The sequence below is a fragment of the Mytilus californianus genome, unplaced genomic scaffold, assembly GCF_021869535.1.
Source record: "Mytilus californianus isolate M0D057914Y unplaced genomic scaffold, xbMytCali1.0.p SCAF_4, whole genome shotgun sequence".
Taxonomy (NCBI): domain Eukaryota; kingdom Metazoa; phylum Mollusca; class Bivalvia; order Mytilida; family Mytilidae; genus Mytilus; species Mytilus californianus.
In genome coordinates, this window is record NW_026262690.1 from 99,919,032 (window position 1) to 99,940,098 (window position 21,067).

General features: G+C 32.8%; 1 protein-coding gene across 2 annotated transcripts in view; it reads right to left on the reverse strand.

Annotated features, from left to right (window-relative positions):
• Positions 1-21,067, reverse strand: part of LOC127698938 (golgin subfamily A member 5-like) — a 324,899-nt gene that overhangs the window by 171,459 nt on the left and 132,373 nt on the right. For both annotated transcript variants that reach the window (XM_052202700.1, XM_052202699.1), the window contains exons 5-6: positions 15,429-15,552; positions 199-295 (exon numbers count right to left, since the gene is read on the reverse strand). In XM_052202700.1, the coding sequence (XP_052058660.1) occupies positions 199-295; positions 15,429-15,552 (221 nt within the window). The remainder of the gene's footprint in view (positions 1-198; positions 296-15,428; positions 15,553-21,067) is intronic.

Here is a 21,067-nt window from a genome sequence, read left to right on the forward strand (position 1 = left end):
GCCGGACAGACGGACGAACAGATGGACGGACGGACGAACGAACGAACGGAGGCACAGACCGAAAAACATAATGCCCTTCTACTATCAAAGGTGGGGCATTAAAAGGTGTGTTAAGACAGGTTTCTTGTTTATGAATAGTTTGGTTTTTGAAAGGTTTCGTTTTATTATACTTTGAAAGAAATATTGATACTAACTTACTTCTATCATCAGAAGCCTTCTTTTCTGCCAATGCTAAAGCGTCTGTAAATGTTTTCTGTTCTTTTTCTAATATACATTGTCTACCAGCTGATTCTTGCTGAAAAAAATTAACATTATATATATGAACAGTTTAATCTATACCAGCTGCCTGAAAAATGTTTCTTTTGGTCAAATCTTACCATATTTATCAATCAAAACTCTTTGACCGTGACCTCATTTTCAAGATCATCAAGCAAGGTCCTCATATCAAAGGACCTTAGGTCTCTAGTATGTATTGTTAACAAGTTATATTACCATACATCTTATTTTCTTAATAAAAAAAATAAACTGCTTCGCTGAGCGCAGCTGGATACGCCCGCAGAGGTCCAACCCCGAAAAGTTTGTGCAAAAATGGACACAATATTCAAGCTTGATACAGGTCTGAATTTGGATTGTAATTAAATATTTGACATATTATAGGTTTCTGAATAAATGTAGTCAAAGAACTTGAAATTGGTTATATGAATTAAATTATATTCAATTAAAGATTTCTTGCTGTTGTGCAATACACTGTGCTGTTGCGCAATACTTAGTAAACCTGTTGTCAGACTATAAACAAATAAAGTTCAATTTCTTCTCAATGTCATATTTGAAATTTATGAAAATCAATTGGGAGATTACATCAATAGCTATAAATAATTCACCAAAGTTTCATGAGAACTCCTGAAAGCATTTTTGAGTTATTGTCCAAAAACTGGAAAATCCCCCCTTTTTTAATGAATAAAACTCCATAACTCAGAAATGTAAAATCTAAAATTTATAAAATTCTAAAGGGAGCTTACATCAACAGATATAAACAATTCACCAAAGTTTCATGAGAACTGCTGAAAGCATTCTTGAGTTATTGTCGGAAAACTGGAAAATCCCCCCTTTTTTAATGAATAAAACCCCAAAACTCACAAACGGTAAATCTGAAATTTATAAAAAACGAAAAGGAGCTCACGTTAATAGATATAAACAATTCACCAAAGTTTCATGCATATTATTTAAAGCGTTTTTGAGTTAATGTCCGACATGTTGACGACGGACAGACGGACAGATGGACGGACGGACAACGGTATACCATAATACATCCCGTAAACGGGCGTATAAATGTAGCATATTGCATTTGCGCTAATATGCACTTCATTTGCGCCAATTTTTTTTTTCATTTGTGCCAACTTTTCTTTTCATTTGCGCCAATAATTTTTTTTTCATTTGCGTCAATTTACAGGTAAACACAAGTCATGAGACTTATAAGTTGTACAAAATTTATTGATATAATAACAAAATACTCCTTCCATTTGCCATCTGCTTCCTGCTCACCAAGGGAATTGTGGAATTGGTACTCTGAGCAGTATAAGTTTATTGAAAAAGTTTCTAAAACTATATACATCACACGAAAATACTTAATAACATTTTCAAAATTGGCGCAAATGTCAATGCACCCTAAAAAAGGACTTATCCTGCTAGAAACCCACTTCCACCTCCTCATGGGTGAGCAGTGGACTAAGACTAACAGAAGAGGGTACTTGTAAATAGTTGTAATCAAAAGCTGCACACAAATGTAATGATTTTTACAAGTAAATGTAAAGAACCTGAATATACAGAAAATATTTTTATTGTTTTTAGGCGTCTACAAATATCACGTTTATTAATTTTCCCCCTGTTATATTTATTGGGGGCTGTTGTTTTAGTAATTAAATTTTCACACCTTGACCAGGTGAAAGGTAATTAGGCACCTGTAATTTTATTTACCTGTAGAAATCATTCATTTTAAATAAAACATATCTTCTGTTGAAATAATCCACACTACATATACCTAAAGGTTATATGCAATACCATCTGACTCGTAATTATACACAAAGCAAAATAAAATTCACATATTTTCACCCCTCTCTGCCAAAACAATTTTACGAAGCAACCATTTAACTTCAAGGGGGGGTTATACTTTTTTGTCTGAGTCAGAAATCTTTTTCGAGCAAAGCGCAAACATTTTTATTAGTTTTTCAACGCTATCAATCAAATTATTTTTTTCAAAATTTAACACTATAAGGTATGGGGAAAATCTGGATTCAGATTTTTTTTTGTCATCTGCTTGACCACAATATTTTTTTTCATCAAATTGGGGATCAGAATATTTTTTTAGGAAAAACCATAACCCCTGGATGTATACCAAAACCATTTCTTTATATATAATTAATATTTTATTCAGCCCAATCTAAGACTGAGCATGAAAGGAATACATGTAACATAAACAACATAGAAAAATACATAGAATAATATATATCGCACAATTTGCAAATCTAAAACACTCAATTTTTATTCTGAAGGTTTTCCTTCCTCATTTCTAATGATGAAGATCCTGACTGCTTTGAAATCTTATGGTGTTGGTGAGTGAAATATTCTATAATTTTTTCAATGACAACAAACAATTGCTTTAAAAGATGCTTTCTTTATCTATTAGTAAGTAAACATTTCAAAAAAGAAATGGATTTCATCATCAAATTTTATACCAACTGGACATATCCTATCTTTTCTTTGTAGTTTAACATATCTACCAAATTGAATTAAAAGTTAGTGTTCACTTGCTTTGAATTTTGTCACTAATTATAATCGATGTTCAATATAAAAATGTGAAAGATATGATTCACATTCTCCTACCATTTCCTATTTTACACTTTAATGCTTTTTCTAAAAGTGTGTGTGTGTGTGTGTGTGTGTGTGTGTGGAAAGGGTGTAGGGAATAAACTTCTGAAAGTGATAAGCAAAAAAAAAAGTTGCTTTTTAAAAAAAAAAGACAATACGTGAACCTTAGAACTTTTTTATGCTATTTATTAATTCAACTAAATTAAAAATTATATCTCAGTGCTTTCATGGCCATGTGTGTGGAGGATGATATTTTCTTTTTAAATTATTGTAAATCATGACAATATGAGAGTGGTGTTAATTATAAAGTGAGATGAAAATAAAAAGGGAATGTGTCCATGGGACACACATGATGCCCATGCTTGCATATCATATAAAGTTTTAAAGGGACATAACTGAAGAAAGGTAAAAGTGACACTACCCACATTTGTAGTTGATCTGACTTTTGTGGTAATAGGTATTGTGTATAAGTTTCATAATATATGGTTGAGGCAAACTTAAGTAAGAGAACGGAAACTTTTATGTTTGTAAAGGGGCATAACTCTAGAACAGTAAAAGTTACACAACCAACATTCTAACTTGATCTGTGTTTTGTGGTAATAAGCATTGTGTATAAGTCTCATCCCATTTGGTTGAGGAAAACTAAAGTTAGAGAACAGAAAAGAAAATTCAGCAATTTTCATTTGAAAAGGGGCATCTCTCTAGAACGGTTAAAGTGACGCCACCAATTTCAAACTTGATCTGTATTTTGTGGTAATAAGCATTGTGTATAAGTTTCATAACATTTGTTTGAGGCAAACTTAAGTTAGAGAACGGCAACCAACTCAGTTAAGGGTAAAACGTAATGCCCCCAACACTACGTAGGGGGCATAAAAAGAAATGGATTCCCAGACGTATTATTTCTTAAAGAATGATAATGATTCAAAACATGGACACATGTACCTTCTTTCAATAAAATGCTCCGCTGGGGCCCAGCTTGATAAGACCGCAGAGGTTGAACCCTGAACAGTTGGGGCAAGTATGGACACAACATTCAAGCTTGATACAGCACTGAATTTGGATTGTAATTAAATATTTGACACAGCATAGGTTTCTGACACAGAATGAATGTGGTCTAAGAACTTAAAAAATTTTAATTTACCTATTCAAACCATATCATTATTATTTGCTTATATATATAAATCAGAAATAACCAATTTAAAATGGAAAATTTTAAAGAAAAAAAAGAAAAAAAAATCCCCCCCAAAATTTTTATGATTCATCACCCCCAAATTCAATCCCAGCCTTCCCTTTGTGGTATGGTACCTTGCAGTACACTTTCAAAAAGATCCATACACTTAAACACAAGTTATTGTCTAGAAACTAGAAAAATTCTTGTTTTTTACCCCTTTTTGGCCCCCAATTCCTGAACGTTTGGAGCAATATACCCAAACTCAATCCCAGCCTTCCATTTGTGGTATGGCACCTTGCATTACAATTTCAGAGAGATCGATACATATAAACACAAGTTATTGTCTGGAAACTAGAAAAATGCTTGTTTTTGGCCCCTGTTTGGCCCCTAATTCCAGAACGTTTAGGGCAATTACCCCTAAACTCAATCCCAGCCTTCCTTTTGTGATATGGAACCTTGTGGGACAATTTCAGAAAGATCCATACACTTACACACAAGTTATTGTCATGAAACTAGAAAAATGCTTGTTTTTGGCCCCTTTTTGGCCCCTAATTCCTAAACTGTTGGTACCATAACCACCAAAATCTATCCCAACCTTTCTTTTGTGGTATTGAACCTTCTGGTAAATTTCATAGAGATCCATTCACTTGAACTAAAGTTAATGTCCGGAAACCAAATTTGTCTTTGGACTACGACACAGACGCAGACAACGTCGCAGACGAAGACTACATCATACCATAATACGATGCAAAAAAAAATTTTGCTGTCGTATAATAATAACCAATAAAATGATCCGCTGGGGCGCAGCTTGATACAACAGCAGAGGTCGAACCCGGAACAGTTGGGGCAAGTATGGACACAACATTTAAGCTTGATACAGCACTGAATTTGGATTGTAATTAAATATTTGACACAGCATAGGTTTCTGACACAGAATGAAAGTGGTCTAAGAACTTAAAAATTTTTAATTTACCTATTCAAACCATATCATTATTATTTGCTTTTATATATAAATCAGAAATAACCAATTTAAAATGGAAATTTTAAAGAAAAAAAAAGGAAAAAAAATATCCCCCCCAAAAAACTACCTTGCAGTACAATTTCAGAGAGATCCATACACTTGAACACAAGTTATTGTCTGGAAACTAGAAAAATGCTTATTTTTGGCCCCTTATTCCTTAACTTTTTGGGCAATTACCCCCAAACTCAAACCCAGCTTTCCCTTTGTGATATGGAACATTGTAGTACAATTTCATACAGATCCATACACTTACACACAAGTTATTGTCATGAAACTAGAAAAATGCTTGTTTTTTGCCCCTTTTTGGCCCCTAATTCCTAAAATGTGGAGGCAATTACCCCCAAAATCAATCCCAGCATTCCCTTTGTGATATGGAACCTTGTGATACAATGTCAGAGAGATCCATACACTTACACACAAGTTATTGTCTTGAAACTAGAAAAATGCTTGTTTTTTGCCCCTTTTTGGCCCCTAATTCCTTAAATTTGGAGGCAATTACCCCCAAAATCAATCCCAGCATTCCCTTTGTGATATGGAACCTTGTGGTACAATGTCAGAGAGATCCATACACTTACACACAAGTTATGTCTGGAAGTTACAATAAAATGCTTCGCTGGGGCGCAGCTTGATACGACCGCAGAGGTCGAACCCTGAACAGTTGGGGCAAGTATGGACACAACATTCAAGCTTGATACAGCTCTGAATTTGGATTGTTATTAAATATTTGACACAGCATAGGTTTCTGACACAGAAAGAATGTGGTTTAAGAACTTGAATTTTTTTAATTTACCTATTATGGTCCAATGTCCAAAATCAAAATACATGGTTAGATTCAGCATATCAAAGAACCCCATATTTTCAATTTTTGTTGAAATCAAACAAAGTTTAATTTTGGACCCCAACTTGGACAAACTTGAAAACTGGGCCCATAATAAAAAATCTAAACACATGTTTAGATTCAGCATATCAAAGAACCCCAATAATTCAATTTTTGCTAAAATCAAACTAAGTTTAATTTTGGACCCTTTGGACCTTAATGTAGACCAATTTAAAAAACGGGACTTAAAATTAAAAATCTAAATACACGGTTAGATTTGGAATATCAAAGAACCCCAATAATTCAATTTTTGATGAAATCAAACAAAGTTTAATTTTGGACCCTTTTGACCTCAATATGAACCAATTTGATAGCGGGGCCCACAAATAAAAAATCTAAATTCATGGTTAGATTCAGCATATCAAAGAACCCCATATATTCAATTTTTGTTGAAATCAAAAAAAGTTTAATTTTGGACCCCAACTTGGACCAACTTGAAAACTGGGCCCATAATCAAAAATATAAACACATGTTTAGATTTAGCATATCAAAGAACCCTAAGAATTCAATTTTTGTTAAAATCAAACAAAGTTTAATTTTGGACCCTTTGGACCTCAATGAAGACCAATTTTAAAAAATGGGACCCAAATTAAAAATCTAAAAACACGGTTAGATTTGGCATATCAAAGAACCCCAATAATTCAATTTTTGATGAAATCAAACAAAGTTTAATTTTAGACCCTTTTGACCTCAATATGAACCAATTTGATAGCGGGGCCCACAAATAAAAAATCTAAATACATGGTTAGATTCAGCATATCAAAGAACCTCATATATTCAATTTTTGTTGAAATCAAACAAAGTTTAATTTTGGACCCCAATTTGGACCAACTTGAAAACTGGGCCCATAATCAAAAATCTAAATACATGATTAGATTCAGCATATCAAAGAACCCCATATATTCAATTTTTGTTGAAATCAAACAAAGTTTAAATACTGGACCCTATCTTGGACCAACTTGAAAACTGGGCCCATAATCAAAAATCTAAACACATGTTTAGATTTAGCATATCAAAGAACCCCAAGAATTCAATTTTTGTTAAAATCAAACTAAGTTTAATTTTGGACCCTTTGGACCTTAATGTAGACCAATTTAAAAAACGGGACTTAAAATTAAAAATCTAAATACACGGTTAGATTTGGAATATCAAAGAACCCCAATAATTCAATTTTTGATGAAATCAAACAAAGTTTAATTTTGGACCCTTTTGACCTCAATATGAACCAATTTGATAGCGGGGCCCACAAATAAAAAATCTAAATTCATGGTTAGATTCAGCATATCAAAGAACCCCATATATTCAATTTTTGTTGAAATCAAAAAAAGTTTAATTTTGGACCCCAACTTGGACCAACTTGAAAACTGGGCCCATAATCAAAAATATAAACACATGTTTAGATTTAGCATATCAAAGAACCCTAAGAATTCAATTTTTGTTAAAATCAAACAAAGTTTAATTTTGGACCCTTTGGACCTCAATGAAGACCAATTTTAAAAAATGGGACCCAAATTAAAAATCTAAAAACACGGTTAGATTTGGCATATCAAAGAACCCCAATAATTCAATTTTTGATGAAATCAAACAAAGTTTAATTTTAGACCCTTTTGACCTCAATATCAACCAATTTGATAGCGGGGCCCACAAATAAAAAATCTAAATACACGGTTAGATTCAGCATATCAAAGAACCTCATATATTCAATTTTTGTTGAAATCAAACAAAGTTTAATTTTGGACCCCAATTTGGACCAACTTGAAAACTGGGCCCATAATCAAAAATCTAAATACATGATTAGATTCAGCATATCAAAGAACCCCATATATTCAATTTTTGTTGAAATCAAACAAAGTTTAAATACTGGACCCTATCTTGGACCAACTTGAAAACTGGGCCCATAATCAAAAATCTAAACACATGTTTAGATTTAGCATATCAAAGAACCCCAAGAATTCAATTTTTGTTAAAATCAAACTAAGTTTAATTTTGGACCCTTTGGACCTCAATGAAGACCAATTTTAAAAAATGGGACCCAAATTAAAAATCTAAAAACACGGTTTGATTTGGCATATCAAAGAACCCCAATAATTCAATTTTTGATGAAATCAAACAAAGTTTAATTTTAGACCCTTTTGACCTCAATATGAACCAATTTGATAGCGGGGCCCACAAATAAAAAATCTAAATACATGGTTAGATTCAGTATATCAAAGAACCTCATATATTCATTTTTTGTTGAAATCAAACAAAGTTTAATTTTGGACCCCAATTTGGACCAACTTGAAAACTGGGCCCATAATCAAAAATCTAAATACATGTTTAGATTCAGCATATCAAAGAACCCCATATATTCAATTTTTGTTGAAATCAAACAAAGTTTAAATACTGGACCCTATCTTGGACCAACTTGAAAACTGGGCCCATAATCAAAAATCTAAACACATGTTTAGATTCAGCATATCAAAGAACACCAAGAATTCAATTTTTGTTAAAATCAAACTAAGTTTAATTGGACCCTTTGGACCTTAATGTAGACCAATTTAAAAAACAGGACCCAAAATTAAAAATCTAAATACACGGTTAGATTTGGAATATCAAAGAACCCCAATAATTCAATTTTAGATGAAATCAAACAAAGTTTAATTTTGGACCCTTTTGACCTCAATATGAACCAATTTGATAACGGGGTCCACAAATAAAAAATCTAAATACATGGTTAGATTCAGCATATCAAAGAACCCCATATATTCAATTTTTGTTGAAATCAAACAAAGTTTAATTTTGGACCCCAATTTGGACCAACTTGAAAACTGGGCCAAAAATCAAAAATCTAAATACATGTTTAGATTCAGCATATCAAAGAACCTCATATATTCAATTTTTGCTAAAATAAAACAAAGTTTAATTTTGGACCCTTTGGACCTTAATGTAGACCAATTTGAAAACTGGACCCAAAATTAAAAATCTAAATACACTGTTAGATTCGGCATAACAAATAAATAAATGTGATCAAAGATTTTACAAATCTAATGCGCCATACTGTGCAATTAAAGATTACTTCTTGAAATTTTTCAATATTTGAAATTTGAAAAAAAAATAATATTTGAAGAATAATTCTTTTTAATTTCTGAAATCTGAAATGAGAAAAAATTGACCCCCCACAATTTCTTTTTATCCCCCCCCCCCCCCCCTTTTTTCCCCAAAAAAATTCTTTCCCTCAAGAGGTCCGAGTACACAGTTATTTCGTAGTGCATTTCTTTTAGACAATAAATGAAAATAAAAAAAATCCCACCTGCGCTTTCTCAATAATATTTTTACAGTGTGTTGTACTACTTTTGGGACAAATTATATCAAAATTATAGAAAACTTCATCGGCTCTAACTCAAAATATGGACAATTCTATGTTAAGGGGGTCTTGAAATCTTTTGACAGCTTCCGAAGTGCTAATTTTTAACCTTTTTCAGCTGGACCAAATCACTACTTTACTTTACAATTCATGACCCAAATTTTTTTACAGTGTAATTTCATCCCCCTACTTGCTATTTGAGGCATAAAACATGAAGGAATACATTTGGAAGGGGTACTAAAAAAATTGGCAAGCAACACACTGTCCACACTAGGGACTTTATTCGTGGACAACGAAAATCAAAGGACGATAACTGTGTACTCGGACCTAATAGGATAGAAAAATTTGGCCAATCTTAATAAAACTTGGTATGACTAAAGCTTAATAAATTATGAGACTGCTGACAAAGTTTCATGGCAATAGGATATATATTATAGACAATATGATAAATTCTATATTCAACTTCGCGTGTTAAATTATGACGTTTAAATTGAAAAATTTCAACTATCAACATTTGGGGCTATAAAAATTAAAATATTGCAAAAAATTACATTTTAAAGGCCTTAATATATGACATATTATGTATTTAAAGCAATAGAATACTCATTTGATTTATCAGACTTATCACAATTATTTAAAAGTCAAATTTATATGAGCCTGTGCCAAAAAATGGAGGTTTTCCAATGAAGGGGGGCCTTACATGAAGATGTATTATTTTCCAGCAATTTTAAATTTGTGGAGTTTTTTGGTTATAAATAATCCTTGCATATGTATTAAATGTACTTTAAATGGAAAGAAAAATTACAAATAGCATACCATATTAGTATAAAAGGGTCTTAAGCCAAGTAAGACTGAAAATAATTTAGGGTCAATTTAGGCCGTAGCACATATTTACATTTAAAAATGCATACTGAAGCTATAGGAAATAAAAATTTGTGTCTTTTTTATAATTTCTATACTCAGGTTACATGATACAATAAATCTGAGCATAAAAGGACTCTTGCATTCAACTTTTTTTGCAGACAGTATGGTCTGATACAAAGATTTTTCACTTTTTAGTGAAAAACTTGCATGCAATTTTAGCCTCAGCAGGCTTATATTTGAACCACTTGCTATTCAACATAAGAAAAGAAAGATACTATGTGAAACGAAACAGGTACAAAAGACATTGTGAAGTGCTTTTAATACAAATTTAGTGAAATCTTTATTATGGACTTCAACTTTTATTTACCTAGGTCCTCACATTTAACTTGATCCAAACAGGCCGTTTTACACGAGGGTCATTTATACAACACATTTTGCACATATTGTCTGAGATAATCTTATTTTCTGTAGATTCAGAGTTCACAAATGAGTAATACAACTGGGTTAAAGCATAGAAACACAAATATTGACACAGGAAAACCTGTCACATAGAAAGTCAGAATGCCACTTATGCATCAAAATTGAAAAAGCTTTGAAATGCTTATTTTGACCATATAATGCCAAAATGGGTAATTTTTGCAGAATTTCTATCAAATAAAAGTTTAAATCCTTTAGTTTCATGCTATCTGACAAATTGACACCATTATATCATTCAGGGAAGTTGCCAAAGTACAGATTCTATATTTACTGATTTCGCCTCTTAGGTCTGAGTACACAGTTATTTCGTAGTGCATTTCTTTTAGACAATAAATGAAAATAAAAAAAATCCCACCTGCGCTTTCTCAATAATATTTTTACAGTGTGTTGTACTACTTTTGGGACAAATTATATCAAAATTATAGAAAACTTCATCGGCTCTAACTCAAAATATGGACAATTCTATGTTAAGGGGGTCTTGAAATCTTTTGACAGCTTCCGAAGTGCTAATTTTTAACCTTTTTCAGCTGGACCAAATCACTACTTTACTTTACAATTCATGACCCAAATTTTTTTACAGTGTAATTTCATCCCCCTACTTGCTATTTGAGGCATAAAACATGAAGGGATACATTTGGAAGGGGTACTAAAAAAATTGGCAAGCAACACACTGTCCACACTAGGGACTTTATTCGTGGACAACGAAAATCAAAGGACGATAACTGTGTACTCGGACCTAAGATATGGTCATAATCTCAATTCAAATTTCCAATGGAGTTTGCAACCATAATTACCCATTTAAATTTACCATAGTGCGAACTTAATCTATTTTATAATAGAATTTAAAATATGGTGTCAAATCTTTCATATGGATTTTTTTGTAAAAAAAAAAAAATGCAACATTTGCAGATATTTTTACTGGTCTTCCATATGCATTTCTTTAAACATACAATCGACTCTCGTTATCTCGAAGTCAGCCGGAACAGAGAAATATTTCGAGATACCCGTAGTTCGACTCAAACGAAAACCGGAAGTTTGACAGACCAAGGGACACAACTCTTACTTAGCTTGGTAAAGCTAAAATAAATCCGGATGAATATGGGTAGGGGATCGATATTCTGGTCTAAGATCGATGTATCTGTATGTTATGGTCTTTTATTATTATAATAACATTTTATGTATTCTTCTCTTATTTATTTTTTTTTACAGTTACAATTTGTTCCTGTGGTTTTTAGCCGAGAGAATAATTTCCAATCGATCTGAGCGTTATTTAAAGTTGACAAAATTCTTCATTCTCGTATACAAGAGATTTTAGAAAATTTAAATTTCTTTTCATTTTCTTTTATTTCAATCTTTTTCTGCAAGAGGAAATACAAAAAGATTAAAGACGCCGATTGAGTAGTTTTGAGTTGATCACCAACGGAAGTCTTAATCCCTACTTTATACACAACCAAGCTCATTAGTGTATGTTTACGGTTAATTGTTTTTAAAACATTTTAAACAATTTTTCATTAACTATAACAATGTATCACGAATTATTCATCATGTTGATCAAAGATAATCTTAGGTAAACATTCGTGGAAAAAGAATGTCAATAATCAATACAGTGGTCAGTGACTGGAAATTTAATTACACGTGTATTGTCAGGTTAACTCTTCAATCCATTTAAATCCCCGAGGTCATGTTTTGACACATGTGTATTAGTTCGAGATAAGTAATGAATGCTTTTGTTAACCTTTGGACCGTAAATTTAGTTCGAGTCAACCGAAATTTCGACTCATTCAATTTCGACTCATCAGGAGTCGAAATACATATATATATATGGAAAAAAGTCCGGGACCACGAGAAAACTTCGACTCATCCGAAATTTCAAGTCAACCGAGTTCGAGACAACGAGAGTTAACTGTAATTTGAAAGCAGTGTAAGGGAGGTAATCAAAACGTTGTATTTGGATTACCTACCTTACACTGCTTTTAAATTGTCTTAATTGTCCATTAACCATTACTTTATACATAATTTAAAAGCAGTGTAAGGGAGGTAATTCAAATAATGTATTTGAATTACCTCCCTTACACTGCTTTAAATTATGTTTTGTACTAAAGTATTTGTCAATTAACCAGGACACCCTTGTTTTTCCCCCTTGTTTGCCCCTAATTCCTAAATGGTTTGAGCCATAACCCCCCAAAGCAAATCCTAATCATCCCTTTGTGGTATGGAAACTGATGGTATAATTTCAGAGAAATCCATACACCATTCCACAAGTTATTGTCTGGAAACTAGAAAAATGCTTATTTTTGGCCCCTTTTTGGCCCCTATTTCCTTAAGTGTTGGTACCATAACCCCCAAAATCAATCCCAACCTTCCTTTTGTGGTATTGAACCTTATGGTAAAATTTCATAGAGATCCATTCACTTAAACTAAAGTTATTGTGCGAAAAACCAATGTGTCTTCAGACGACAACGACGACGCCAACGTCATACCAATATACGACTGCAAACATTTAAAAATAGTTGATTGGCACTGATTTTCGAACTTGTAGGAGACTTTAAGTTTTATAAAAATCGGGCAAGAATTGTACTCATGAGAGCGCTAACAAAGCCAGACAGATGGACAGACAGACGGACAGACGCCTGGTATTTCTATGTTCCCCGCAATTCTTCGAGCGGGGGAAAACAAGAGTGCACACACTGAAATGTCTCACCTGCTTTACTGACCATTAAATTTATGTTGAAAGACTTCAAGATAAAGGTTATTACTACAAGTTTCTCATAAACTTGACATTTTTAAAGGTCCATGACAAAAAGGTAAATGTCAAATAAATTCTGTCAAACAGACATGTACACCTTACAATTATTCCATACAACAAATAAAGTTGACCTATTGGTTATGGTAATTGAAAAGAGACCCAAACACAACAACTTAACATTGACCAATGAACCATGAAAATGGGGTCAAGGTCAGATGATACCTGCCAGACAGACATGTACACCTTACAATTATTCCATATACCAAACATATCTGACCTATTGTTATAAGTATTTGAAAAAGAGACCAAACAAAAAATTAACATTGACCAATGAACCATGAAAACAAGGTCAAGGTCAGATGATACCTGCCAGACAGACATGTACCCCTTACAATCATTCCATACACCGCATATAGTTGACCTACTGCTTATAGTATCTGAGAAATGGACCTAATCACGTAACTTTAACCTTGATCCCTGATCCATGAAATGAGGTCGAGGTCAGGTGAACCCTGTCTGACAGACATGTAGACATTGCAAGGAACCCATATACCAAATATTGTTATCCTATTACTCATAATAAGTGAGAAATTCACATGACAAAAAAAACTAACAAAAAATTTCAAGCAGTCGCTGAACCATGAAAATGAGGTCAAGGACAATGGGCATAGAACAGACAGAAACTTCATAATTATAAGATATCTGCATACAAGGTATGAAGCATCCAGGTCTTCTACCTTCTGAAATATATAGCTTTATACAAAAAGTTTACATCACTGCTGCCGCCGCCGGATAACAATCCCTGTCTCGCATACTGCATATATACTTATATGGTCTGGGTAATTAATAAGATGGATGTTGAAAAGTTACTTTTACTATAAATTGCATAAGGTGTCATAAATAAAGCTTAAAATGATCAAAGTCTTAACAAGAGTGCACACGCTGAAATGTCTCGCCTTCTTTACTAACCATTGATTTTATGTTGATAGTCCTAAACATAAAGCTTTACTACAAGTAACACATAAACTTAACATGATCCAAGAAAATGAGGTCAAGGTCAGATAAACAAAACGAGAAATACATGTACACCTTACAATCATTCAATAAACCAAACATAGTTGACCTATTGCTTATAGTTTCTAAGAAACAGTCTTAACCAAGAAAACTTAACATTGACCAATGAACCATGAAAATGAGGTCAAGGTCAGATGAACCATGCCAGACAGACATGTACACCTTACAATCAATTTATGCATTAAATATAGTTGACTTATTGCTTATAGTATCTAAGAAACAAACTTAACCTTGTTCACTGATCCATGAAATGAGGTCAAGGTCAAATGAAAATTGTCTGACGGGCATGAGGACCTTGCAAGGTACGCACATACTAAATACCGGTACTCATACTATGAGAGAAATTAACATTACAAAAAATATTGACTTTTTTTTCAAGTAGTCATCGAACCATGAAAATGAGGTCAAGGACAATGGACATATGACAGACGGAAACTTCGTAACATAAGGCATCTATATACAAAGTATGAAGCATCCAGGTCTTCTAGCTTCTAAAATATAAAGCTTTTAAGAAGTTAGCTAATGCCGCCTCCACCGCTGCAGGATCACTATCCCTATGACGAGCTTTCTGCGACAAAAATACAAATTCTTCAGGAATGGATCATACTACTTTCGATTCTGAGAAATATAGACGAGAAGTTTCATGTTGATTATAAATTCTGAAATAATTCATTTGGATGCATGCTTATTCCATAGTAAACAAATAGAAATATTGCAAAGCCAACCTATGCTCCCTAAACATTATGTATGGCCCCCTCATACCTAATAATATTACAGAAAAAGGTTTTAGTATTCTAATAGTCAAATTTCTATTAGCATTACAATCAGGATTTAGTAACTGATAACCCATAAATCATTTTCTGACAAAAGGGTGTTGAACATGTCCAATCTTGACAGACTTTCATATTCAAATTGATTGAAATTAGGAATTATCTATCGTTGTATCAAATTTTTTATAGAAATTGATGCCAACTATTGAATTGTAACCTGTGCTTGCTTGTATGACTGCTGTTCTGTTTTCAATGAATCTTCTACTTCAGCAAGTTTCTGTTTCAGAGAGTCTAAAGCCTGACTGTGCATGCCACTTGAATCTGTATGATCTTGAAGTATTCTATAAAAACAAGAAAATCTGATATACAAACTGAAATTGCTAGAAAATCAAATTCATAATTTTCATAGCAAACGAATGCATTATCAAGAATGAATTTAACTAGAATAAAGTAACATGTTAGCAAGGACCCCCTTGCATATTTTTTATGTGAGGCAAAGAGACTGATGCATACAAAGCAAATGTTCATAGGTTGCCAATTTTCATAAATTAAACACCAGCAATTAATTCATGATGTGTTCTCAACTTACATATGTTTTGTTAAAATCCAAGTACTATGACATGTATTTTGGTGGGCATTTCAGTAAATGGTGGGCAACCGATAATTTTGACACCGATAATGTTTTGTAATATCAAATAATATCATTTTCATTTACATCCTAGCAAAAAATACGATTCTCAGGATTTACCTCTTTTTTTTAACATAATCTGTTGACAGGAGATATGTCTTGACTGTCGGATAAAAATTCAGAAAAAGACAATCTAATGGACAGCAACATTGCTAATTAATTCAAAGTGGCAGGACCATGAACTAGTGGGCAAGGCCTCGAAATGTTCAACAAACTAAGATGTACAGACAGTAATGTAACTCTATAGAAAATATTGATGTCTATTCTAAGTAGTTCCTATCAAACTAAATTAAGCAGAATTAATATATATAAAACATTGAAAATTGGTAATTAATTGAAAGTCACTTGACCATGACCTACAGGGGCAGGGAGCTGATATAGTCGTCAAATTGATATGTACTGATAGTGATGTAACTTTATAGAAAATATCATTGGTCAATCATAAGTAGTTCCTATCAAACTTACTTAAGCAGAAAACTTAACATTAAAAATTGCTAATTAATTCAAAGTTGCTGAACCATAACCTAGGGGGCAGGGCCACAAAATAGTCGTCAAACTAATAATAATGCAACTTTATATTAAATATCAATGATCTATCACAAGTAATCCTATCAAACTAAATTAAACAGAAAACTTAACAATTGTTGACGCCAACTACGATGACATTGTCATTGTCACTGGAAAAGCAATCCCTATGTCGCTTTCCGCAACTTTCGTCACAGGCGAGACAAAAAACTAAGTTTTTAACACAATTCTGACTTGAGGAAACAATTTGAAATGCATATTATGCCTATATTGTATATCAATTTTTGATGACATCCTACCACAAGAAGATTCTTCTCAAAATTTGATTTTTTTAAAACAAAAAGTAATTTTTACCATTTTTTTTTTATTTGGACAATCACTTTGAAACAACTTAATACACCTATATATATATATATATCAGTTTTTGATGAAATCTTATCACAAGAAGAAATTTCTAACAAAAAAGAAGATTTTACCTAAAATTAATGAGGTGATTTTCACCAAAATATCATATGCACATCTACATATTATGCACAACTGTTCAAAATTTCATTGGCCTACTACCTTTATTTTGGAGTTTTGTATTTACAAAAGACATTTCTCAAAATTTTTGATTTTTTAACAAAAACTAAGTTATTACCCAAATTTATGAGCCATAGTATTATATTTTGTTTATCTTTATTTTTTACTACGTGTACCTCTTTAACTGCTTATTGATTTATTAAGTGGCCAAAACGGAGTTTTGGAGACTTATTGTTTTTTTTCCGTTTCTTATGAAGTCACCAAAACTGACTCCTCTTTGGCGACTTTATGTTTTTGTTCCGTTTCTTATTATTATCATGTTACCCAATGTCGGGTGACATATTGCTTTTCCTCTGTTTCTTTTTCCCTATTATTATTATTATTATTTTTCTTCCACCTAATTTTGTCCAGGAGTTTTCTAAGAGCCATAGGAACCAATCTACAATTTTTCCATTTATAAAGGGGCATAACTCTAGAACGGTTAAAGTGACGCCACCAAAATTCAAACTTGATCTGTGTTTTGTGGTAATAAGCATTGTGTATAAGTTTCATAACATTTGGTTGAGGCAAACTCAAGTTAGAGAACGGAAACCAATTTTGGGACGTACATACATATGTACAGACGGACAAAAACTTAATGCCCCCACCGCTAAGGCGGGGGCATAAAAATAGCTGTCATCACCATGGAAACCGAAAAAAGGTGAAAAAATAAAATTTTGGAGTTTGGTGAATTATTTGAGAATGCTTAAACTTAAAATCATTAAATTTTGACACAATGTAGTTGTCCACTATATACAGGTTTTGGATGATTTTGACAATCATTGGAACTACCATGTTGCCATGGAAACTACACCAAAATTTCAAAAATTTCAAAATGCTCCAAACTTGATGAAACTTCACAGTAATGTTGACTGGCATTTGTAGATGTGGAATTTGGAGTTGAAATTTCAAAAATGGCTGCTGTTACCATGGAAACAATGCAAAAAAAGTCAAAATGCTCCAAAAACCTTAAAGTAGCATTTCCTCTCTTAAAATGGTAGGTCAAATCCATTGAAGAGGGACGAAAGATACCAGAGGGACAGTCAAACTCATAGATCGAAAACAAACTGACAACGCCATGGCCAAAAATAAAAAGACAAACAGACAAATAATAGTACAGATGACACAACATAGAAAACTAAAGACTAGGCAACACGAACCCCACCAAAACCTGGGGGTGATCTCAGGTCCTCCGGAAGGGTAAGCAGATCTTTCTCCACATGTGGCACCCGTTGTGTTGCTTATGTTATTACAAATCCGGTAAATAGTCTAATTTGGTAGGTCACATTCGCGAAAAGGGAAGGGTATTGTAGTTACGACATAAGGAACATATCCGATATCATCTGTGAAATGGTTATTCCATAACGGTCAACCAACTCGTGATGGCGTCCGTAAAATTTACGAAGGGGTGATTTCAACTTCACCATTTGGAACTCTTGGTTTAATAGCTTCCTTGTGAGCAGCAAACCTCTATCAAGGAAATCATGATAGGAAATACAAGCCCGGGAATATCTTATCAATTGGGAGATTAATACTCCGTATGCAGGCGCTGCTGGAATGTTGAAACTTTAATGGCATATTCCCTCCCATGTACCAATGTGGAATCTGTCATTAAAATTTTGGGAATGGTCTCTGTTACCATGGAAACCAGCAAAAATTTCAAAAATTTCAAAATGCTCAAAACTTAATGAAACTTCTTACGATTGTTAACTGGCAAGTATAGATGAGACTTTTGACTTTGGAATTTCCAAAATGGCCACAGTTGCCATGGAAACTGCAAAAATGTCAAAAATTTCAAAATGCTCCAAACTTAATGCAACTTAATATGATTGTTAACAGGCAAGTATAGATGAGACTTTTGACTCTGGAATTTCCAAAATGGCCTCTGTTGACATGGAAACTGCAAAAATGTCAAATATTTTAAAATGATCCAAAATACTCTAAGTGTCTGGAAAATTTAGAGCATGGCATGTGTAGATGTGCCATCTGACTTTGTAATTTTCAAAATGGCTGCCGTTACCATGGATACAGAACAATGATGTGGGTCCGTTTTGCCGTTACATAATAGGAACGCAAAAATTTTGCAGTCCTATTAAAACAAGTTGCCCTTCTCAGAAGAAGATTGCTTGCAGACTCAACTTAAAAGACGTAAATGTATGAAGAAGTTGTGAATTCCCAAAAGTTGACCACAGTCGGGCTATTGGGGAATCAATTCTCCTTTATTCTTTATTTTTGTTTTATTTATTTTAAGTAAATTTTCTATAAAATTTTGATTTATTTTCACTTATTCAATGTGTTCTTGCTCTTATCCATATGATATTACAATATTACAATAACAATACTCTTTATTCAATATTGTCATTTAAACAAATTAAAATATTTGTGACAAAAACATATAAATATATATATATAAACACCTAAAAAGTGTACACAACAACACAAATAACAAAAAAAGGAACTATAAATGTAATTATTTATAAATATTTCGGATAACAGATATCCTTCATCAGTAAATATGATTGTGATGAAGGATATCTGTTATCCGAAATATTTATAAATAATTACATTTATAGTTCCTTTTTTAGGTCTTTCCACTTTTCTGTGGAAAGACCTATTGGTTTTCTTCTGATTATTATTTTTTTCTTCTTCCGCCACTTTTTTCTGACGGTGCTTTTTTGTTTCGCAAGATGTCGCTTAGATTTTTTGCATATGATATCGAACAGTTATTACGATTTTGAAACTGACCCTGTTAAGCCGAACACTTTTTATTGTAAGAGTTATCTCCCTAAACACTGTTTTTCTTGTGTACAAATCTCCTTCGCAACCGTAAAAGAATATGACAAAATTATTTCACCAATTTGCTCGTTATATCCTCAGGATCTTAAGAATAATTTTGACCGAAGCGGTCCAATGACTCCATATGAGAGTTATTTCCCCTTCTGTATTTAAAATAAGTAAAATGTAATTGTAATTGGTAAACCATAAGTGATAGGGACCTAGGGTCTTTTGATTTGAGGTCCTTGGTCCAAAAAAAAGAAAATAGGGTCAAGGTCAAAGGTCAAGGTCATTTGTAAATTTGGATTTTGGCTCATTTTCACCACTTTTCAAACAAGATATAAGATATCGACAACATATTTTTACAGAATTGTTAGTTGCGACATGTCGTAACACGTAAATTTTAGTTGAAAGGGTACGTAGACATTTAATGGGAGTTTTCGCCCCTTTTATATCTAATATTAGCTGTATGGTAATATAACTCATTAACAATATATAGTAGAGACCTAGAGTGTTTTGATTTGAGGCCCTTGTTTCATGATCTTGAAATTGGGGTCAAGGTCAAAGGTCAAGGTCATGTACAAAGAGGCAAATTATGTGTTTTTGGCACTATTTAAAGAGTTTGATTGTGTTTTAATGCTTTTGTAGGTTGACATTGACCTTTAACCTTACTACTTGTTAAGTGATCTCTCAAAAGATAAATCCCATGTGTTTAGATATAGTATCTAGGCTTTCAATTCCTTTTTTGCAGGATCCAAGTGGTTCCGTTCTCTGTGTTAATCAACTAACCAACCAACCAACCAACCAATCAATCAATCAATCAATCAATCAATCAATCAACCAATCAACCAATCAATCAGTCAATCATTGCATGCATGTTTCTGTCTCATGTGTTTAATATGGGGTCCAAGATCTCATTTGTTTCTATTTCTCTTGTTTCAAGGGACCATATCCCACGTGTTTAATTAATTAATTAATTAATTGATTGATCAATCAATCAATTAATTAATAAACCAACTAACTAACCAACCAAACAACTAATCAATCAATCAACCAACCAATCAATCATTTCATGCATGCATGTTTCTGTCTCATATGTTTAATATGGGGTCCAAGATCTCATTTGTTGTTTTTTTTCGCCTCTTTCAAGAGACCATATCCCACATGTAAAATTTATTAACCAAACAACCAACCAACCAACCAATCAATCAATAAACCAACAAACCAATTAACCAATCAATCATTCATTGTATACATGTTTCCGTCTTATGTGTTTAATAATGGGTCCAAGATCTCCTTTGTTTCTT